The sequence below is a fragment of the Vidua macroura genome, chromosome 2 (assembly GCF_024509145.1).
Source record: "Vidua macroura isolate BioBank_ID:100142 chromosome 2, ASM2450914v1, whole genome shotgun sequence".
Lineage (NCBI taxonomy): Eukaryota > Metazoa > Chordata > Aves > Passeriformes > Viduidae > Vidua > Vidua macroura.
In genome coordinates, this window is record NC_071572.1 from 99467746 (window position 1) to 99485950 (window position 18205).

The window sequence follows — 18205 nt, forward strand, 5'->3', positions numbered from 1 at the left end:
GAAAAGTATCTGTTTCTGAAAATAAGACTATCATGCCAAACAAATACTGTAACAGGAAAGAATATTCAGATATTTTTCTTTAACAAATGAGCAGAAACTCGAACCACTGTGCAGCAATATTGGAACTTCTCTGAGGTTCTAATTATGGCTATTTTGTTAGGCACTTCTGCACAATATTTGCTTAAATATCTACTGGACCAGATTTTCTAAAGAGAGAGATTTTATTTAATAAAAATATTAGCTGATATTACCGTGCTTTGTCCTCCTTCCCCCACGCAATACACACGTAGCCGATAGGAAGAGCCCGGATTTAGTCGGTCACACACATGTTCCCTAGCGGCTCCACTGTATATTGTATCCCACTTGTTTCCTGAAAGGTTAGGAATAAGTGTGCAATGAACCAAAGTGTAATTTGCCACACTTCAGTACCAGCCACAGCAGGTACCCTAATTTCACTAAAATAAGTGTGTGCCTAATGTTTATTAAAAAAAATAGAAACTGAAACTGCTTTGAATTTCCTGGAAGATCTTATAATTTCATAAAGATACTTTCCTAGGTGTAGATCTGCTGAAGTGAAATAACTTCCTCATTTGGGATTTACCTTAAATAGAAAAGAACTTACTGGGTCAGCAAGTACATTCAACATCATAACCAAATAAACAGGTAAGATACAAAAGTAAAATTTTTCATGGATAACAAACTTCATATTATCATTTTGCAGGCTGTAACTACAGTTTACAATTGATTAAGTTTGTTCCGGTGTTCCATTCCATTATTTGCTACTCTTAAATCAGAAACTCTTTAGCATTCTCTTTCTTTTTAAGATATTAAGCAGGGAACCTGGGGACTTTTAATTAAATCTCCAACAACTCAATACACCACAGAATTTAGAGGGCTGGGAATGAAACATCATGCACAGCTCACTACATTTACATGAAAGACTTGGGTGCATCATTCCAAAAGTGGCTTAATGTGGACACAAGACAGAGAGAGGAAAGCAACAGACTAACAGCCTGACTCCCAGGGCTCCCATCATATCTGGGGGCAGTGCTCTGTCTTAATCTGACACAGCATTGGAGAAGTTGAAACTTTCATTTTTGATGTGACTGTGTTTCTGAACTCAGTAAGGCTACTTAACTAGATTTTTAAATAATTTAGCAAGATAGGTTTATGTCCAATTTAGAAATACTGTCAGTTTCCTTTCTGTATGAAAGAACAGAAAAGCAAATAGCAAAAAGTTACCCCAGCTGCATCATTGTTCTCTTCTAATAGTGATAAATGGAGTACAAGCTTTTCTTTCATGTGCCATGCAGACAACAAAGCTACATGTCCTTGTCTTCTTGCCCTAAAAATGTGTCATTTCATTTCCAAAATTGAATAGACCTAATTAGGAAGTTAAACAAAAAGCTTCTATTGCGTCACAGAATTTTTGTGGCATCTTTCTTTTCTAAATCAGAGAAAAAGAACTTCTTGAGTACAAGCATCAGTGTGCCTCTATTTTCTTTTTGATGTCAGTCCCTGGCACTAACTTTCCAAGTCATAATGCATATTTTATTCTTCCCACATGCACACAGAGACAGGAAAAACAACCCCACACAAGCCACATACACATGCCAATGTATGATCCTAATACTTACCACTTAAGCCTTCAGACATTTCCACAACATATGTATGTATTGCTGCTCCTCCATTGTCTTTTGGTGGATCTATAAAAAACAGCAATATTCCAACTAAGCGAGGTAAGTTAAATGGCTTTATAGCTTTTGGGGACGATTTCCCAATGGCAAAATCAACAGACAGCTCGAGATGGGTGCTTATTTAGACAGAGAGCGTCCTAGTCCAGGCAAGCAGCAAATCACTCCAAGTCCTGCTGTGTGAAAGCCAGCTCTCAGCCCTTCTGTACACTCTACACAGGAGAAGGGACAAGGGAATTGCCCCTGGGAGATGCCACAGCAAACATTTCAGTCTCAAGTGCCTGAGTATGGATTCAGGGACACAGACTCTAATGGTCCTGTAATTTGGACTGCAGACAGGAAAAATTATCATACGGATTTGTATATAAAAATATTTTGAAATTATTTAAGGACCGAATTTCAAAAACCTAAATATTTTGGGACAAAATAGAATAGTTAAGAGCTCTACACTGAAAACGTATCTCTTAACTTCTAATGTATCACTAGAAATTGAGTGCACTATCCTCCCTGGTACAGTATTCATGTACAAGATACAAATCTACAGACCTTTCTTTGATATATAATCCTGTTTCTCAAAGATGACTTAGAAAGCAGCAAAATTAAAATAATGTAAAACAACATTTTGAACAAATATAAAGACAGCATTATATGTCAACACAGAAGGGTACTCCTGCCTAAACATCACATTATGCTTGTGCTGGATGAAATGATGTTCGCTCTTAGGTAAGAGTTATGTATCATAAAATGCCAGCTAAATAAAATGAGACTTAGATGGCAGATAGCTCTTCTTTGGTTTGAAGGAAATTACTCCATATGGAAAATAAAATGGTCACATTAATTACCACATAGAAAGAGCACCACTGTTCCAAATAAAGACTATTATAAGTTTTATATATAGATTGATATTTTAGGTAGCTTTTGATATACAAATCAGGTATTTCTAATAACTTCATGCATTATGCATCATACAAAAAAGATCAAGTATCAGGTCCTGATGTAGCAAAGCACTCTGGGAAGACACAAGACTCGACCTGCTGAGTACTATTTGTACTCTACAGGTAAATTTCTTATTATTGATGCTAAAGAATTAAACACACTATTAAATGGAAATAGGTAAGAAGTGACAATAAATGTAATCTTTAACTGTTTGATTTTCTGCTAAAGTACTGCACTGCACAGTATTATTTAACCTTCTCCTATTTTACAGCATAAGGCTAAAAATTCCTGAGCTTAAGGACAAGTTTCTCAACATCCTTAGCGAATAAAAATTTATCTATCACAACCAAATAGTTTGAAGATACAGGCTGAACTTCAATTTTCTCTTTCAATAAGGACCCAGAATGTCATGCACCTACTTTTTGTGCCAGAGAAACAGAACTTCTTAGTAGATCAATTAACCACACTTTTTAAAGTGTTGTAGTCCTCTGCAATAACAGTCCCTATTACAATTAGCATATTATTCGTCCCATATAATTAGCTGTACTGCCACACTAAGTATTTTGAGTCAGTACTTTTCAATATAAATGGATCATAATTGCTCAGTTGACTGAAGTGTTGTATAAAAAATATTTTATATATATATATATATATATATATATATATATATATATATATATATATATATATATACCAGAAGAAATACTCTAAAAAAATTCTTACCCCAGATTATTTTAAAACTCTGTGCATGAATTTTTCCTTTCACTGTTGGTTTTGAAGGTACTCCAGGTTTGTCTGGACAAGTAATGTACTCCACTGTCTCACTTGGACTGCTTTTCCCTTCTGAGTTATAAGCAATAACCTGCAAATATATATAAAATACTATAAACGCATTGGATAGTGGTACGCTATTCACTGTTTATGGTATGGACAAATTAATTTATATTGTATATCTAGACAGACACATAATAAATTAGCACAAAAACTAAAGTTATTATATACATTCATTTTACATTTTCATTAGTCCCATAGTTAGACAATCACTATACTGAAAATATAAATGCATACAAATTTCCAGAAAAAACCAAATCCTTAAAAAAACCCTCCCATGCTAGTATAGCACCTTCTTTTACAGAAATACTGAGATAGAAGAAGTGTTTATATGAGTAGATTGTGTTAACAACAGCAAAGGGATTTTATAAACTCTTCAGTCCCAAGGATCATAACGGCAAAGGTTGTCATGAAAGTCATGTGAAGGACAAGGAATTGTATTTGTAAAGGGTAAATTATGTTTAACCAACCGGAGTGCTTCCATGATGAAACACCTTGCTTAACAAATGGGGGAGAGCTGGGGACATCATCTACCCTAATTTTAGTTTGATCTCCACAACATCTATGTAGACAAGCTGGTTAAGATAGAAGAGATGGACAACAAGATGGGTGTAGAAAACCTGACAGAATGCCAGGCTCAAAGGGTGTTGGCTAATGGTCTGAAGGCAAATTAGCAGCTGTGCATGAGTGGATTTCCTCAGCAGCCAATCCAGTGTCAGATTCTATTCATTATCTTTAGAAGTGATCTGGATGACAGGAGTGAGTGATGCTCCCAGATTTGCATATAGCACCAAACTAGGAGAAGACAAACATATGCTGGAAAGAAGAGCCATCATACAGACTTTGATAGGCTGAAATATTTCATGAACAACAACTGTATGAGCTCTGGACAAAGATACAGTCTTGCACCTGGGATGGAATAATCCCAGCACCAGTACAGTCTGGGGTCTGACTCTACCCAGTTTTTCTTTTTTCAGCTCTGCTGAGAAGGACATTGGCATTTGAGTAGGAGTCAAATTAATCAGCAAAGCATCGTGACAGTAGCAAAACGAAATTGTGTCATGGGTTGCATCAGCAAGAATTTACCCAGCAGAACAAAGGATTTAATTATGTCACTTTACTCAGCACTTTTAAAACCATGCTTGGAATACTGTGTCCAGTTTTGGTCCTCCCAGTTCAAGACACACTGGGAAACTGGAAAGAGTTCAGAAGAGGGGCCAGCATGACGATCAGAGGATTAGAGAACCTGACATCGCAAAAAAGCTTTGTTTCATTCTGCCTGATTAAAAAGAAGTTTCATTGGGAAGAATCTAATCACAGCCTTCCAACACCTAAGAGACTGTTACAGAAGAGTTGAAGCCATTGCCTTCCAAAGGATCTGTAATGACAGGACAAGAGCCAGCAGACACAAAGTGTGTTAGGGGAAATTCTAGCTGGATATAAGAAAAGAAATTAATTACCATTAGAATAGACAGCCCAAAGAAGTGGTTGAATGCTGGAAGTACCTAAATCTCAGCTCAACAGGTCTGGGACAGGGTTGAACTGCCTAAGATAAGGCCTGGCTTTCTATACAAATTTGACCCAGATGATCACTAAGAGTCCCTTCCAACCTAGAGCTTTCTGTGATTCTAGGAAAACAAATTCTTGTTATTCTTTACTTTGTAGTTTAGTTTAGTAAAAAGCTAAACCACCTAGAAAAAAAAGAAAGATGTTTTTTCAGCTTTTAGATCTGTTTTAAAAATGAGCAGAATTGAAATGACAGCAGTGATGTTAGTAGACTGAGAAGAGGAAATGCAAGCTAACATGTCTCTCAGACATTAAGTCTCCCAATACAGTTTACAGGATTAATAATCATCTGGTTGTCTTTGTGCCCTTACAAATCAAGTTAAACAGGCAGTTAGCATTTACGTACTATAATAAGGTTTCAAATGGTTATAAAGCTTCTTTCAAAAGCCTTAAGGAATATTACTACTAATTAAGTCTTTCCTCTGTATAATAAAAATTAAAGACCTGATCAACATAACATTTGTTTCTCCTTTATGCTCCATGAATGAGTGAACAGAGATTTCTGTTTATTGTTTTGCTAATAAAAATAGAGTATAAACATTGGAGTTTATTTTAAAGAGAAACTTAGGATGTTTAAGTAACTATACATTTACTAGTAATGAGTATGAATCATGTGTAGTATTACTTTCAAAGGAAGACTATGTTCATGTCCTGCAAAAGCTAGGTTCAAGAGAATTAGCTATTCTTTAGTTCACGTGTAGCCGTAATAGTGCTGGAAAAATCTTGTATATTTTAAATTATTTAAATACTAAGTTATGCAAAACCCCCAAGAAAATCATATTCAGAAGTGCAAAATATCATCTGAAAAGGAGTATTTACATGCTTTAGTGTTAACTCAAATCAATCAACACTTAAACTATTGCCATTCATATTGCAAAGAGAAGGTCTTCTTCATCAGTTCCCAATTCTTCCTTAAGTATTTTACTTAGTATTCTTCCTTAGTATTTTAGGTGTATGTGTGACAACAGCTATCAATATTTTTCACTTGCAGACAGATAAGGTTATTCTGACTGTGCCTCAAATTGCACCAGGGGAAGTTTAAATTGAACATTAGGAAAAACTCCTTCACAGAAAGAGCAGTCAAGCATTGGCAAGGCTGCCTAGGGAAGTGGTGGAGTCACCACCCCTGGAGGTACTCCAAAGATGTGCAAATATGTTGCTTAGGGACATAGTTTAGTGCTGGGTTCAAGAGTTGGACTTGATCTTATAGGTCTTTTCTAACCTAAGTGATTCTGTGATTCATACTGTGGGACATGTCTTTAGCTTTGTTCCAAAACCCAAGCAACTATTCAAGAGTGACTCAGAACATAGAATAGCCCAAGCTGGAAGGGACCCAATAGATCATCTAGTCCAACCCTTCAGGGCAAACTGAGCCTAGCTGAGATTATCTAACACCCTCTCCAGTCACATCTTGAAATCATCCAGTGATGGGGATTCCACCACATTTCTGGGGAAGTTATTCCAGTGATTACTTGATCTCACTGTGGAAAATTTCTTTCCTATACCAACATGAAACCCCTTCCAGTGCACCTTGCACTCTTGCCCCTTGTCATTTCCAGGTGGCTCCTTGTGAAGAGAGAACCTCTCTCCTCTCTGTAGTTAGGCTTTAAGTACTGGCAACCTGTGATGAGGTCCCTCTCAGCCTTCTCCAATGAGAAAATATGTAATTCCTTCAGACTTTCATTATAGGACAGGTTCTCCAGCCCTTTTATAATTTTTGTGATTCTCCTTTGGACCAACTCCCACTCTGCCTGTCTTTTGTGAATTGTATGGATCAGAACTGGACACAGTTCTCCAGATGTGATCTGACACAAGCTGAATACAGGGAAGATCTCTTATCTCTGCTAGCAATGCCACTGCTGAGTCAGTCCAGGATCCAGTTTGCCTGAAGGTCCCTTTCAGCAAGGCTGCTCCTAGCCTATAGTGGGCTCCTTGGTTATTCCAGCCCAGGTGCAGAACTTTGCACTTGTCTTTGTTGAACTTCATACTGTTTTTACTACCTCACTCTTCTAACCTGTCTAGGTGTTTCTGTAAGATAGTTTTGCCTTCTGATGTATTCATCTGACCACTCTGTGTGGTGTCATCAGCACACCTGGTGAAGGTGCTTTCAATCCCATCATCAAGATCAGCTGTGAAAATTAACAGCATGGGGCTATCAGTTTCTGGGCCCCATGTTGGGCCCCTCCCTGGGGGTTCCCCTGTCAGGGGGAAACCCTCCTGAAGTGGTTCTGTGTCAGGAAAAGGAGACACACAGGACTTTTTTGGTCTTCAGATGCTTGTTTATTATTATCTCATCTAAAGTTTCGCATGCCGTCTATACCAGACTCTGTGCGCTGGAAAAACACCGCAAAAATGGCTAACAATCTCTTGTTACAAGGTCTTTTAAGACTAAACTATCCAATTAAGAAATGACACCTTGACTATTTTCCCTTTAACCCAATAACTGATCCCTCAAAGCCCACAAGGTGGACTTTTCTGTCCAATTACAAGATATCACCCAAACCCATGAAGAAGAACACAAAGAACAACCTGCCTCTGCCCTAAAACCTCCATCTTGTTCCCATCTACAACATACTAAAAATCCCAAAACCTAAATTTCTCACCCAAGTGTCATGCTGTATTACTCTCTATAATCTATTTCACACTTTTGTGGACTCTAGTCTATCTTGAAGTTTTGGAAGCTTTCTCCATGAATGAGGGTCAAAGCCCGTGCTTCTCTGGGGGTCAGGACCCCTCAGAGCAGATAGAGAAATATTCCCTGTGCCCTGGGTTCCCACATGGGGCCTCCTATCCCTAGAAGCTTCTAGTTCAGACAGGCTACCAGCCTGACTAGAAACCATTGATCACCACCCTCTGAGTGCAGCCTGTTGGCCAGTTTTCTACTCATCTCACATACCAGCTATCCAGTTTGTGTCTTGCCAATTTGGCCAGGTAGAAGGCTGGGGGAAACTGTTGAATGCTTGCTGAAGTTCAGGTAAAGAACATCCACTGATCTCCTTGGACCAGCTGGAAGTGTCACCTTGGCTAGTCAGGCATCATTTACTTTTGGAGTAGGCTATTCCCAACTGCCTGCTTTGTTTGGCTTGTAGTATTTCCTAGGAAGACTTTTCCATTTCTTTTCCAGGGACTGAAGTAAGATTAATGGGTTTGTAATTCCCTGGGTCCACTTTTAGGCCCCTCTTGTAGATAGGGGGTATTACATTTGCCCTCTTCCATCAGGGATATCCCTTGACCTGCATCACTTTTCAAATGTTATAGATAAGGGTCTTGCAGCAATGTCAGCCACTTCTCTTAACATCCAGAAGTGGACTGAGCCCTTCCAAGAGACCAAACCCCAGCCTTGTCACAGCTACATTATCCTGTGATCTGGGGTGCAGTTATGCTGGTAAGGCAGAGGCAAAGAAGGTACCGAGAACTTCTGCTTTATTGGCATTATTAGTAACTAGCCTCTTTGCCCTGTTTAGGAATGGCCTCTGTATGTATCCCCTGTGCTTCTACTTCTTGCACACCTGATGAAGCATTTTATGTCATTCTTGTTATCTTTGGCCAATTTCAGTTCTAGTTGATCCTAAGCCTTCTTTACTTCAACTCTGCCTGTCCTGGTAAGTTCTTGTAGTCCTTGGTGGCTATTTTATCATCTTCCCAGGGCCAGTATGCTTCTTTCTACCTCTTAACCACACCCAAAAGCTCATAGTTTGGCCAGACTTCTTCCTGAACTAAAAGTTCAGCCCTCAAGCTTATTAGAACAGGCTCAGCACTATGGTAATATGGATGACTTCCTAACAATATTTTTGTATCAAGGCTGCTCCTTACCCTAACACCTTCATTGTGTTTACTGTCAAAGAACCCATAGCTACACTCAGTAATATCACCCGTGTATATGAAACAAACCAGCCAAATAAAAAACCCCAGCTGTTAAGGACATGTACTTTTGACTTGGAATGTCAAGATACCTGTAGCTGTGTTACACCCTTGCAGAGGTTCTTACTGCTTCTGCAGAAACAATAACGCAGGTGTTCAGCTGACAGTTTTAAGAGATTGAAATTGTAAGAAACTGGCATCAAATTCAACTTTCCTTAAAAAAGGGCCTCCCCACTTCTGAGTCAATCTCAAACTAGTCTGGTGCCCAAACATATGAAAAAAATCTTACCCTAAATTTATATTTTGTACTACGCCTCAAATTCTTCACTGTGTAGGTAAGATCGTCACCATCATATTTTGGCTTGAAACCATATCCCTGCAGAATTAAACAGCATTATTTGAAACATTATCTTTGCAGACCAGAGGATCTAACATACTTCATACAAATAAATAACTGTTTCAAACTGTAATTATTATGCTTCTCTGACAAAATAATAAGTGCACCTTCATTGAGTAACCACATTTTTTTTAAGAGGTGTGAATTCATTAACCATTTTCCAATCAGGAGAGGAGAAAAGATCAGTAAGAAAGATAAATACAGTGTCACTGGAAATTTCACTAACACTTTCAAAGACTAGATCAGTACTCATTTTAAAACAAATGTTGTTAGTCTGAAATGACATCTAGAGGGACCACACTTCATGATGCAATTGCTTTGATCCAGCTCTTAAAAGCCTTAACTTGCACACACAAATTCACAAAATTATACAGAATTATAAGCAATTTAAAAGTCTTTGCAGAAATGGGGCTTAATAACACTAAACACAATTAAAAAAAGAAAGCTAGGTGGCCTGGTCACAGCAATAACAAGTCATTAGCTTAATTTCAGAAAATACAATTCCTTGTAGAATATTCTAGAAAAAATAATCATTGCTACACTAATACAATAATGTATCAAACAGTGAGAATAAGTATTCTAAACTTACTGAGTTCTCATCCTCCATCTCTAATATATATGAGATTCCTTCATCTGATGGTGTTCCTGAGGGTTTTGTCCACTGAAGGGATAACCAAGTAACTCCAGCATTAATCAGCAAAGGACTTGCTGGTGTGGTTGGGGCAGTGCCTGAGGTATGATACAGGACTTCTTCACTAAAATCACTGTTTAAAACAGACAGTATGTAAACTAACTAGACACAATAATTAATAGCTAAAAAACAAAATTCTTACTAAACACAGCTGTGACAGTTTCTTGGAGATATGCACAATGGAAATTGCAAGCTCTTACATGCAAACAATTTAACTTGCCCATAAGTCTGTCAGTAACAAAATATCTGAACAAGGTTAACATGTTCATAATTGAAAGATTCCTTTGTATAATTACAATGTTTTGATAACCAAAACATTTTGCTTTTTCTTATTAACTCAGTATTCTAAAACACTAAAGCTCTATATGCAATACCACAGTGTCCTTCCTTTTCAAAGTGAAAACATGAAGGCATAAAAACATTTAGGCAAGACCTCAAAACAAACTTTGCTTATGTGTTCTGAGCTTACTTTGAAGTACTGGTTTCTCCAGAGACTCAGAAAATAATAGAATAGTCTCACTCAGTGGTGAGCTACTTTAAGAGTTGATAAAATGAAAGTCTTATTGCAGAAAAAGAAGTAGAGTGTATACCAGTAAATCTCCTAAAACGATTGTTATCCTTATCTGATTTAGATTAGATACACCTGGTGTTGAAAATACAAACAAATTACATATGAAGAGCTACTGTGTAACAGGGGAATGCAAAAGTCAGTGAACAGGTAGTATGCTTGCACAGATAGCCTGACATGCATCCAGTTAGACTAAAAAGCCCCACCTGCTCTCAGCTGGCTTTGCTGCTTTACATCAGATCTGAAGAATCACAAGCCTAAAGCTAATCTAGTTTTTTTAACCATATGAAACTAATTTAAAAGGTGTAATTTTAATCTAAAAGTTGAGGATTATCTAAGTGACCATCAGGAAGCCCTGAAAATAAAACCCTCTGTATTGCTTAAACAAAGATACCAGAGTTAAGTATCTCATGAGTTTTGAAACTTGCCTGAAAAATCTCATTAAAAAGGTAACTCAATTTCACTTTCTCTCTTACTCAACCTATGTTATAGTGAGGCACATGTTATAATTTTGGTCTGCATTGAGGTATTTTTTGGCATTTAAAGGAAAAAAAATTTACAGACAACACATTATCAAGAGTGTTGATAGCACAGAAAACAGACATATTGTCTGTGAGAACTGCCAAAGAGATGTGCAGCAAGAAGAGAAAAAGTAAAAAACAAGAGAAAACTTCCAAATTTGTGGTAGTAGTAATTTTTTTCTTGTAAAAAGTCACAAGCAAGAAAATTTCTGGAATGGAAATCAAGTGATACCTACAATATATTTACTAAAAAAAAAAATTAACATTTTGTAGGCAGCCTGAAGAAAGCACGAAGAGAGGTTAGATACAAGTAGTATGTGTAACTCTTTCCAAAACAAACTATTGAAGGAGTCACCTTACAAGTAGATATAAGGTAAAAAACCCACATCTTAAAAATATTTAATCTCTAAACTTGCTTGAACCACTCCAAAAATATACTGAAATAAACTAAGAGTTCCAGCCACAGCCATATTTGAACGCCTATTAAACAATTCCCTCAGAAGTACAGTACTATCTTTGAAAATAGATTTTATTTTTCCAGTTTTCTTTAGCCACTGTTTCATGTAGGTTAGAATTAAATTTAAACATTAGTAACTCAGAGAAAAAAAGTATCTGTTCTTCTTGGTAAAATTATTTAGACAAAATTCTGTCTCCAGATGCCTAATGTTTTCAACATTCTTCATAAGGCATAAACAGGCACTCTCCACTAATAAATATTATTTCAAGAGACTTCTTAATTAAATAATACCATAAAGACAATAAAGCACATCTTCATAAGATTATGAAATACTGATTTTAAAATCTATTCAGTGTGATTAGTTTAAGAAGGGTACTTAACTGATCAGTGTCTTCTAAGCTTACGCTGGAGGAATCTGTAATATGTGCAGCTATTCCTAGAGGGTACAGCTACACTCAGATGTAAAAGGGGAACAGGAAGAGAGCCCAAGCACTGGACCCTGCTTAACTGCCAGCTCCCTTCCTGTCTTTATTTTTAACAGCTCCAACTGAATCTCAGCAAGACAAAATCCAGGAGCAACTCAAGAGAATAATTAATTCCAGGAACATCATCCAGAAAGCAGTAATGTAATAAAGACTATTGGAGCACACCAAAAGTAATTCTAGTCCACTACAGTGTCCTCTGACAGTAGCACAAAGCAGGTACTTAAGGAAAGATATAGGAACAGGCACTTTATGCAATGCATTCCCTGAGTACTCTCCAAAGCCTCCCAGCACACGCCTCCTATCTCCTGAGCCAGCTGTATTTTTCACATACTTAATAGTCTGCAGCAGATTCCTTCTGCCCAGCATGAATTGTGACCTAGGTCTGGCTCCCTACTCTTTACACTGTTCTTTAACACTGGCCAAGCAGGCATGGTTGCTTCAAGCACCTCCTTCTGCCAGATAAAGGACACACAACACACATCCTGTATTTCATGCCATAAAAACACCACCTTAGTGAGCTATGTTCATCATATTTGAATTCAAAAAAATGAACACAAAAAGCAATTTTATGCTGATGGTGAGGGAAACTCCATTTTTATGCCCCACAGGACCTCAAGGTCCAAGTACTGCTAGGTAGCGTGGACACTAGGAGTCTGCTGTAAAGGAGATGAGCTCTGGTAGTGTGATTGTTAGCCAGGTGCATCTGCTTTGCCTGATGACCAAGAAGCCCACTCAAGAACTAATGCACCCAGTAATGCAAGCATAACTTCACAAAATGTTTTTTTTCAAGTTCTTACTTATATTCTCCACTGAAGTCACATGTCATTAATTCAAAAATTCAAAACAAAATCTGGTGCTCTATAACATCTGAAAAGTAGCCATTAAAAGTATGAACCACGTATCTTAAACATTGATAATAAGGGCTAGAACTTCCAAAGAATTCATTGATATGGTAATGTCATATTCTATTTCTCAGGGTAACAGGAGACTAACAGACAGATGAAGGGACAATATCCCAATAGCACAAAGGCTATCTGCAAAAAGAATAACCCAATCACAATACTGTGAGTTAACTAAGCACTGCACTGGATGATCACTGTAGGTCCCCCCCAACTGAAATATTATATATTTTATATTCCTTTCCAGACCATTTTGACAGAAGACCTTTTTCTTTAAATGGCACCACATGTTTTTCCTAGAGTAGCACATGCATGCATATGCATTCCATATTTATGTATGTAATAGTATTTACCTCATTCCCACGTCATTTTTGGCTGCTAGCCTAAAGGTGTACCCCATTGCTGGTGATAGTTTAGTGATCCTGTACTGCTTCTGTTGACCATAATAACACTGGCAAAACTCTCCATTTCCTTTTCCCTAAAAAGTAATAAGTTAATCATATTATTCACCTTATTACATATGCATCCATCAATTAAAGTATACACAAAAATGAAGTAGAATCCCTTTTTGAAATTAAATACAACTCAAGCATCTCCATATGGTGAGGCAGTAGCATATGAAACTTTGTATTAAATTAGCAGCTTTTTTCCTTCCTTTCCATTTCCCAGTTCCTTGGGGCTGAAAGAATAAAAGACATGAAGATGCTACACCTCTACCATCTCAGGATAGCTGTCTAGGTAGAAACTGCCAGATCATTGAGGGCCATAGTTGATCCACCCATTTATTAAAAAAGAAAGACTGTTACAGGAAAATGACCCTTCCGTGTCAGCTCTTGAACATGGTATTGGACTACACTATAAAGCCGCTATTAAGAGTGGCAGAATCATGCAATTAGGATCCTTTAATTTTATATTCCCCGAGGAAAAAAACTGAACAGTAACTGTATTTTAATAATTGTTTCAGAAATTACATATTTGTCACATGCTTCTAATCAGAAATCTTAATTTTCCCACAACTTCACATGCACAGTCACATACAGCTACTTAAAAAAATAGAAGACTAAAAATACAATAGAATAACTTGCTTACTTCATCCCATTCTAAAAGGTAACTGTGGATTTTGGAACCATTATCACAAGATGCCTGTAACAGTAAAACAAGAAAATTAGAATTCTAACTGGATACAAGACCACTTAAAAAATACATGTATGGGCCAAACCATCAGAAGAACAGTGGAAGACAAATAATGCTCCCCTTGTCTAATTGTTTCACTTGCCAAGACAGTCCTAGTTTAGTTGCCATACAGTGAATGTTTGTTCCATGTTTCCATGTGGGTTTTTTTTTTTTTCTTATTCAGTCATTGAAATGCAGTGGGTACTGAACTCAGTAATTTTACCTTCAAAGACTCATTGCTTTTCTGTGAATCCTCCTCTTTTTACTCAAGCCCACATTTAACCCAGTAAATCTACTTCCAATCAGAGAACTGTGACTCAAATGAGTAGGTTTGACAAAAATTTCAGTTTCAACAAACTGGTATTTTATTGATAAATCTGCAACAATTCTGAAGAGTTTAAAATATTTATTTTAAGGGCTGTAAAGCAATCCTCACCTTCCACTGAAGAGTAAGAGAATTTTTGGTCCGATTAGTTATCCTGGGCAGATTTGGAGTATCAGGTTCACAACTCGCTGTGGTAAAACTCTCTGTTTCTGAAGGGCTCCCCTTTACACAGTTGCATTCTACTTGGACTCTAAAGTGGAAGAAGTCAATAACATTATGCTTCAAAATCTGTATAGTTTCCAAAGAAAACCAAGCATTTGCAATTAAGTTGCTGCCTTGCTGCTTCATTATTAAAATATCACTGTTATAAATAAATAACTGGGGGAAACATCTTGGTCAATAGAAGCAATAGGAAAGAAGAGTCCTTTACTTCGGATGTACATCATTATCATCAGTCGGCTTTAATCTCACAATTATATTTGAAATATGTCTGTTATTAACTGTACTTTGGCTGGAAAATAATGGTAGCATTTTGCAGGCTCATTATCTGTTGTGGAGATATAAACTTATATTATGAATAATTCTTCTGCAAGTGCTTTCATCAGATGAGCACAACTAAGCTGTTGATGTATTTTCAGAGTATCCTCTGCACTCCAATGAGTGTCCTGCTGTGTTCACCTTGTCCTTTCCTTTAGTAAGGCTGTGAATTAGCTCTCCACATACTTCAAAAGAGTGAATTTTGCTTCTGTCTCAAAGAGAAATGTCTTGCTTTTCAAAAGGCTTGTCTCCAAAAGGAAATACATGATAATGATCTTGTCTCCCCCTTGCCCCCTAAGCTGTGCAGCTATGCCTTGCTTCTTCTTTGGGTCAATGGCACATTACTTTCTTCTTATTCATCTGTTCCTTTGAAAAAAAAAACCCAAAACCAAAACTCTCCAAAAGATCCTTTCCTCTGATTACCAATATAAGATCTGAGTTGCCAGCTTAAGAAAATAAAAAAATCCTGATATATTTTTGATGCATGAACAGCAAGTCACAGGGAATTTGGCTTTATAGATTTCACAGAGAGAAGACATTCAAACAGTGGCTAAAGTTGAACACAAAGTTGTTTGTGCTTGCCTACAGTTGCAAATTTGTAATATGTCAGTTATCTTGGTCATTCCAGTCTTTGTTGATTTTCTGCAGTGTTCATAGTGGCAGAACTCTGTTCTGGAACAACTTGGATGGCCAAGCCACTGATTCCCACATACTGCCTACAACAACCAGAATTAAGCAAGAAAAAATAGGAATGTATCCTGATAGAAGAGGACATAGACAGAAAAAAAAATTTCTAGGCACTGACCCTTATGCTCCATGAATTTTCAATTTCAACCTTGCTGGATAAAATATATAAATGCTACTAAAAAGAGGAACAAAATCACTGGTAAACACTTTCATATGAAAGAGGTTACAGCCAACTTACCATTCATCCTTCTGACCTTGTGCTCCAGGCAATACAGGGGCTCAAATTAAATGAGGGCTGTGATAAGAACAGACCAAGCTTCTTTTGCATACAGTTTGACAACCAAGACAATACTCTGGAAAACAGCTCTGGGAGGTGTAGATCCCTTCACACCAAAGGCTGGGAACCTAGCTCTCCCACTTGAGCAAATGTCAAAAAGGCTATATAGTATGAGGCAAATCCTACCCTCAACTTGATGTGGAAGGAGGCAGAACATTGTTAATTGGGACCCATTCTCTGACACACTTCTGTTCCCTGTGCTTCCTACCAGCTGCCTTTAAATTGCTTCCCTTAGTCAGTACACAAGGATCTTGAAGTTCTCCACACAGTCAAGAGAGGCAGGACATTCAGTTATGTCTAAGAAGGTACTCTAGACTTTCCATTACCTCCTGAAAAGGCACTTTTTTTAAGGAGGCCTTCATTTCTGCCTTTGCAATATTATTTATTTGTAAACTGCTGTATTTATGCTATTTTTTTTTTAAATCAAGAATCACAGAGTAGTTTGGGTTGAAAGAGAACTTTGAAGGTCAACTTGTCCAAACTCCCCTGCAATAAACAGAGACATCTTTAACTAGATCAGGCAGCTTAGAGCCCTGCCCAACCTCTCCATGAATGGTTTCCAGGAATGGGGCATCCACCATCTCTCTGAGCAAGCTGTTCCAGTATCTTACCACCCTCAGTGCAAAAAAATTTCTTCCATATACCGAGTCTAAATCTACCCTCTTTTAGTTTGAAACCATTATCTCTTGTCCTATCACAACAGGCCCTACTAAAAAGTCTGTCTCCATCTTTCTTACAGGCCCCCTTTAAGTACTGAGTTTTCTCCAGGCTAAACAACTTTTGTGGCCCTCCTTTAGTGCTACTCTTAACAGGTGACTGTCCTTCTCATGATGGGGATCCCAGAGCTGAACATAGCACTCTGGGTGGGGTCTCACCAGAGCAGAGCAGAAGGGCAGAACCACCTCCCTCACCCTGCTGGCTACACTGTTTTTGATGCGACCCAGGACCCAACTGGCTTTTTGGGCTGGCTGCAAGTGCACACTGTCAGGTCATGCCCAGCTCTCCAGCCACCAGGACCACCACATCCTTCTTGGCAGGGCTGCTCTCAATTCCTTCATCCTGCAGCCTGTGTTGATACCAGGGCTGCCCCGACCCAAGGGTAGCACCTTGCACTTTGCCTTGCTGAACCTCATAAGGTTCCCATGGCCTCACTACTCAAGCTTGTCCAGGTCTCTCTGGATGGCATCCCATCCTTCAGGTGTGTCAACTGCACCACTTTGTGGCTGACGCTGCAACTGCTTGGTGTTCTCTGCTGGAAACTCACTCGATCCCACTGCCTGTGTCACTGATGAAGATACCTGGCAGTACTGGTCCAAGACAGGCCCCTGTGGGACACCACTTGTCACTAATCTCTATCTGGACATGGGGCCACTGACCACTATTCGGTGAATGTGACCATCCAACCAATTCTTCATCCATCAAGAAGGATACTGTGGGAGACTTGATCATAGGCCACTTGGCTCTTCAGGCAGGACTTGCTCTTGGTGAAGCTGTGCTGGCTGTCCTGAATCACATCCTTGTCCTTCATGTGTCCTAGCATAGCTTTTAGAAGCATCTGTTCCATGATCTTCCCAGGCACAGAAGTGAGGCTGACAGGTTGGTAGTTCCCACAGTATTCCTTCCTAACCTTTAAAAAAATTGGTGCACTGTTTTCCTTTTTCCAGTCACACAGGACTTCCCCTGGTTGCCATGACTTTTCAAATATGATGGAGAGCGTTTGGCAACTACATTAGCTAATTCCCTCAGGACTCTGGGATTAATCTGATCAGATGGAAACTTACATCCAGGTTCCTCAGGTGGTCTCAAACCTGTTCTTCTCTCACTGTGGAAGGGACTTTCCTCCCTCAGTCCTCATGCTGCTGCCAATCCACTGGAGAGGTGTGAGAAGTTGTCAGTGAAGACTAAGGCAAAAAGGTTGTTGAGTACCTCAGCATCTTCCTCATCCATAGTTACCAATTTTCCAGTTGTGTTCATTTGGGAGGATACACTTTCTCTGACCTTTGTTTCTGGCTGGCAAAGCTATAGAAGCCCTTAGTCTTTGCATCCCTTGCCAAGTTCAGCTCCAGATGACCCTCTAATATTAAAAAAAAAGAGGGAAGAACAACACCTAATGACATCTTCCCAATCCTATGCTATTTCTTCTGACCTACTGAAGTAGTCAATTATGCTAGAAGGGTAGAATTACACTGAGCACATTTTGTCATGCATATGGGGTCAGGTTTACTGATCTACTGGAGCCG

General features: G+C 38.4%; 1 protein-coding gene across 7 annotated transcripts in view; it reads right to left on the minus strand.

The window, feature by feature from the left end:
* Positions 1-18205, minus strand: part of FNDC3A (fibronectin type III domain containing 3A) — a 111251-nt gene that overhangs the window by 14814 nt on the left and 78232 nt on the right. For all 7 annotated transcript variants that reach the window (XM_053969898.1, XM_053969892.1, XM_053969894.1 and 4 more), the window contains 8 exons: positions 14516-14654; positions 13996-14049; positions 13260-13384; positions 9875-10049; positions 9178-9264; positions 3354-3492; positions 1638-1706; positions 252-370 (listed from right to left, as the gene is read on the minus strand). In XM_053969898.1, coding sequence (XP_053825873.1) covers positions 252-370; positions 1638-1706; positions 3354-3492; positions 9178-9264; positions 9875-10049; positions 13260-13384; positions 13996-14049; positions 14516-14654 — 907 coding nt within the window. The remainder of the gene's footprint in view (positions 1-251; positions 371-1637; positions 1707-3353; positions 3493-9177; positions 9265-9874; positions 10050-13259; positions 13385-13995; positions 14050-14515; positions 14655-18205) is intronic.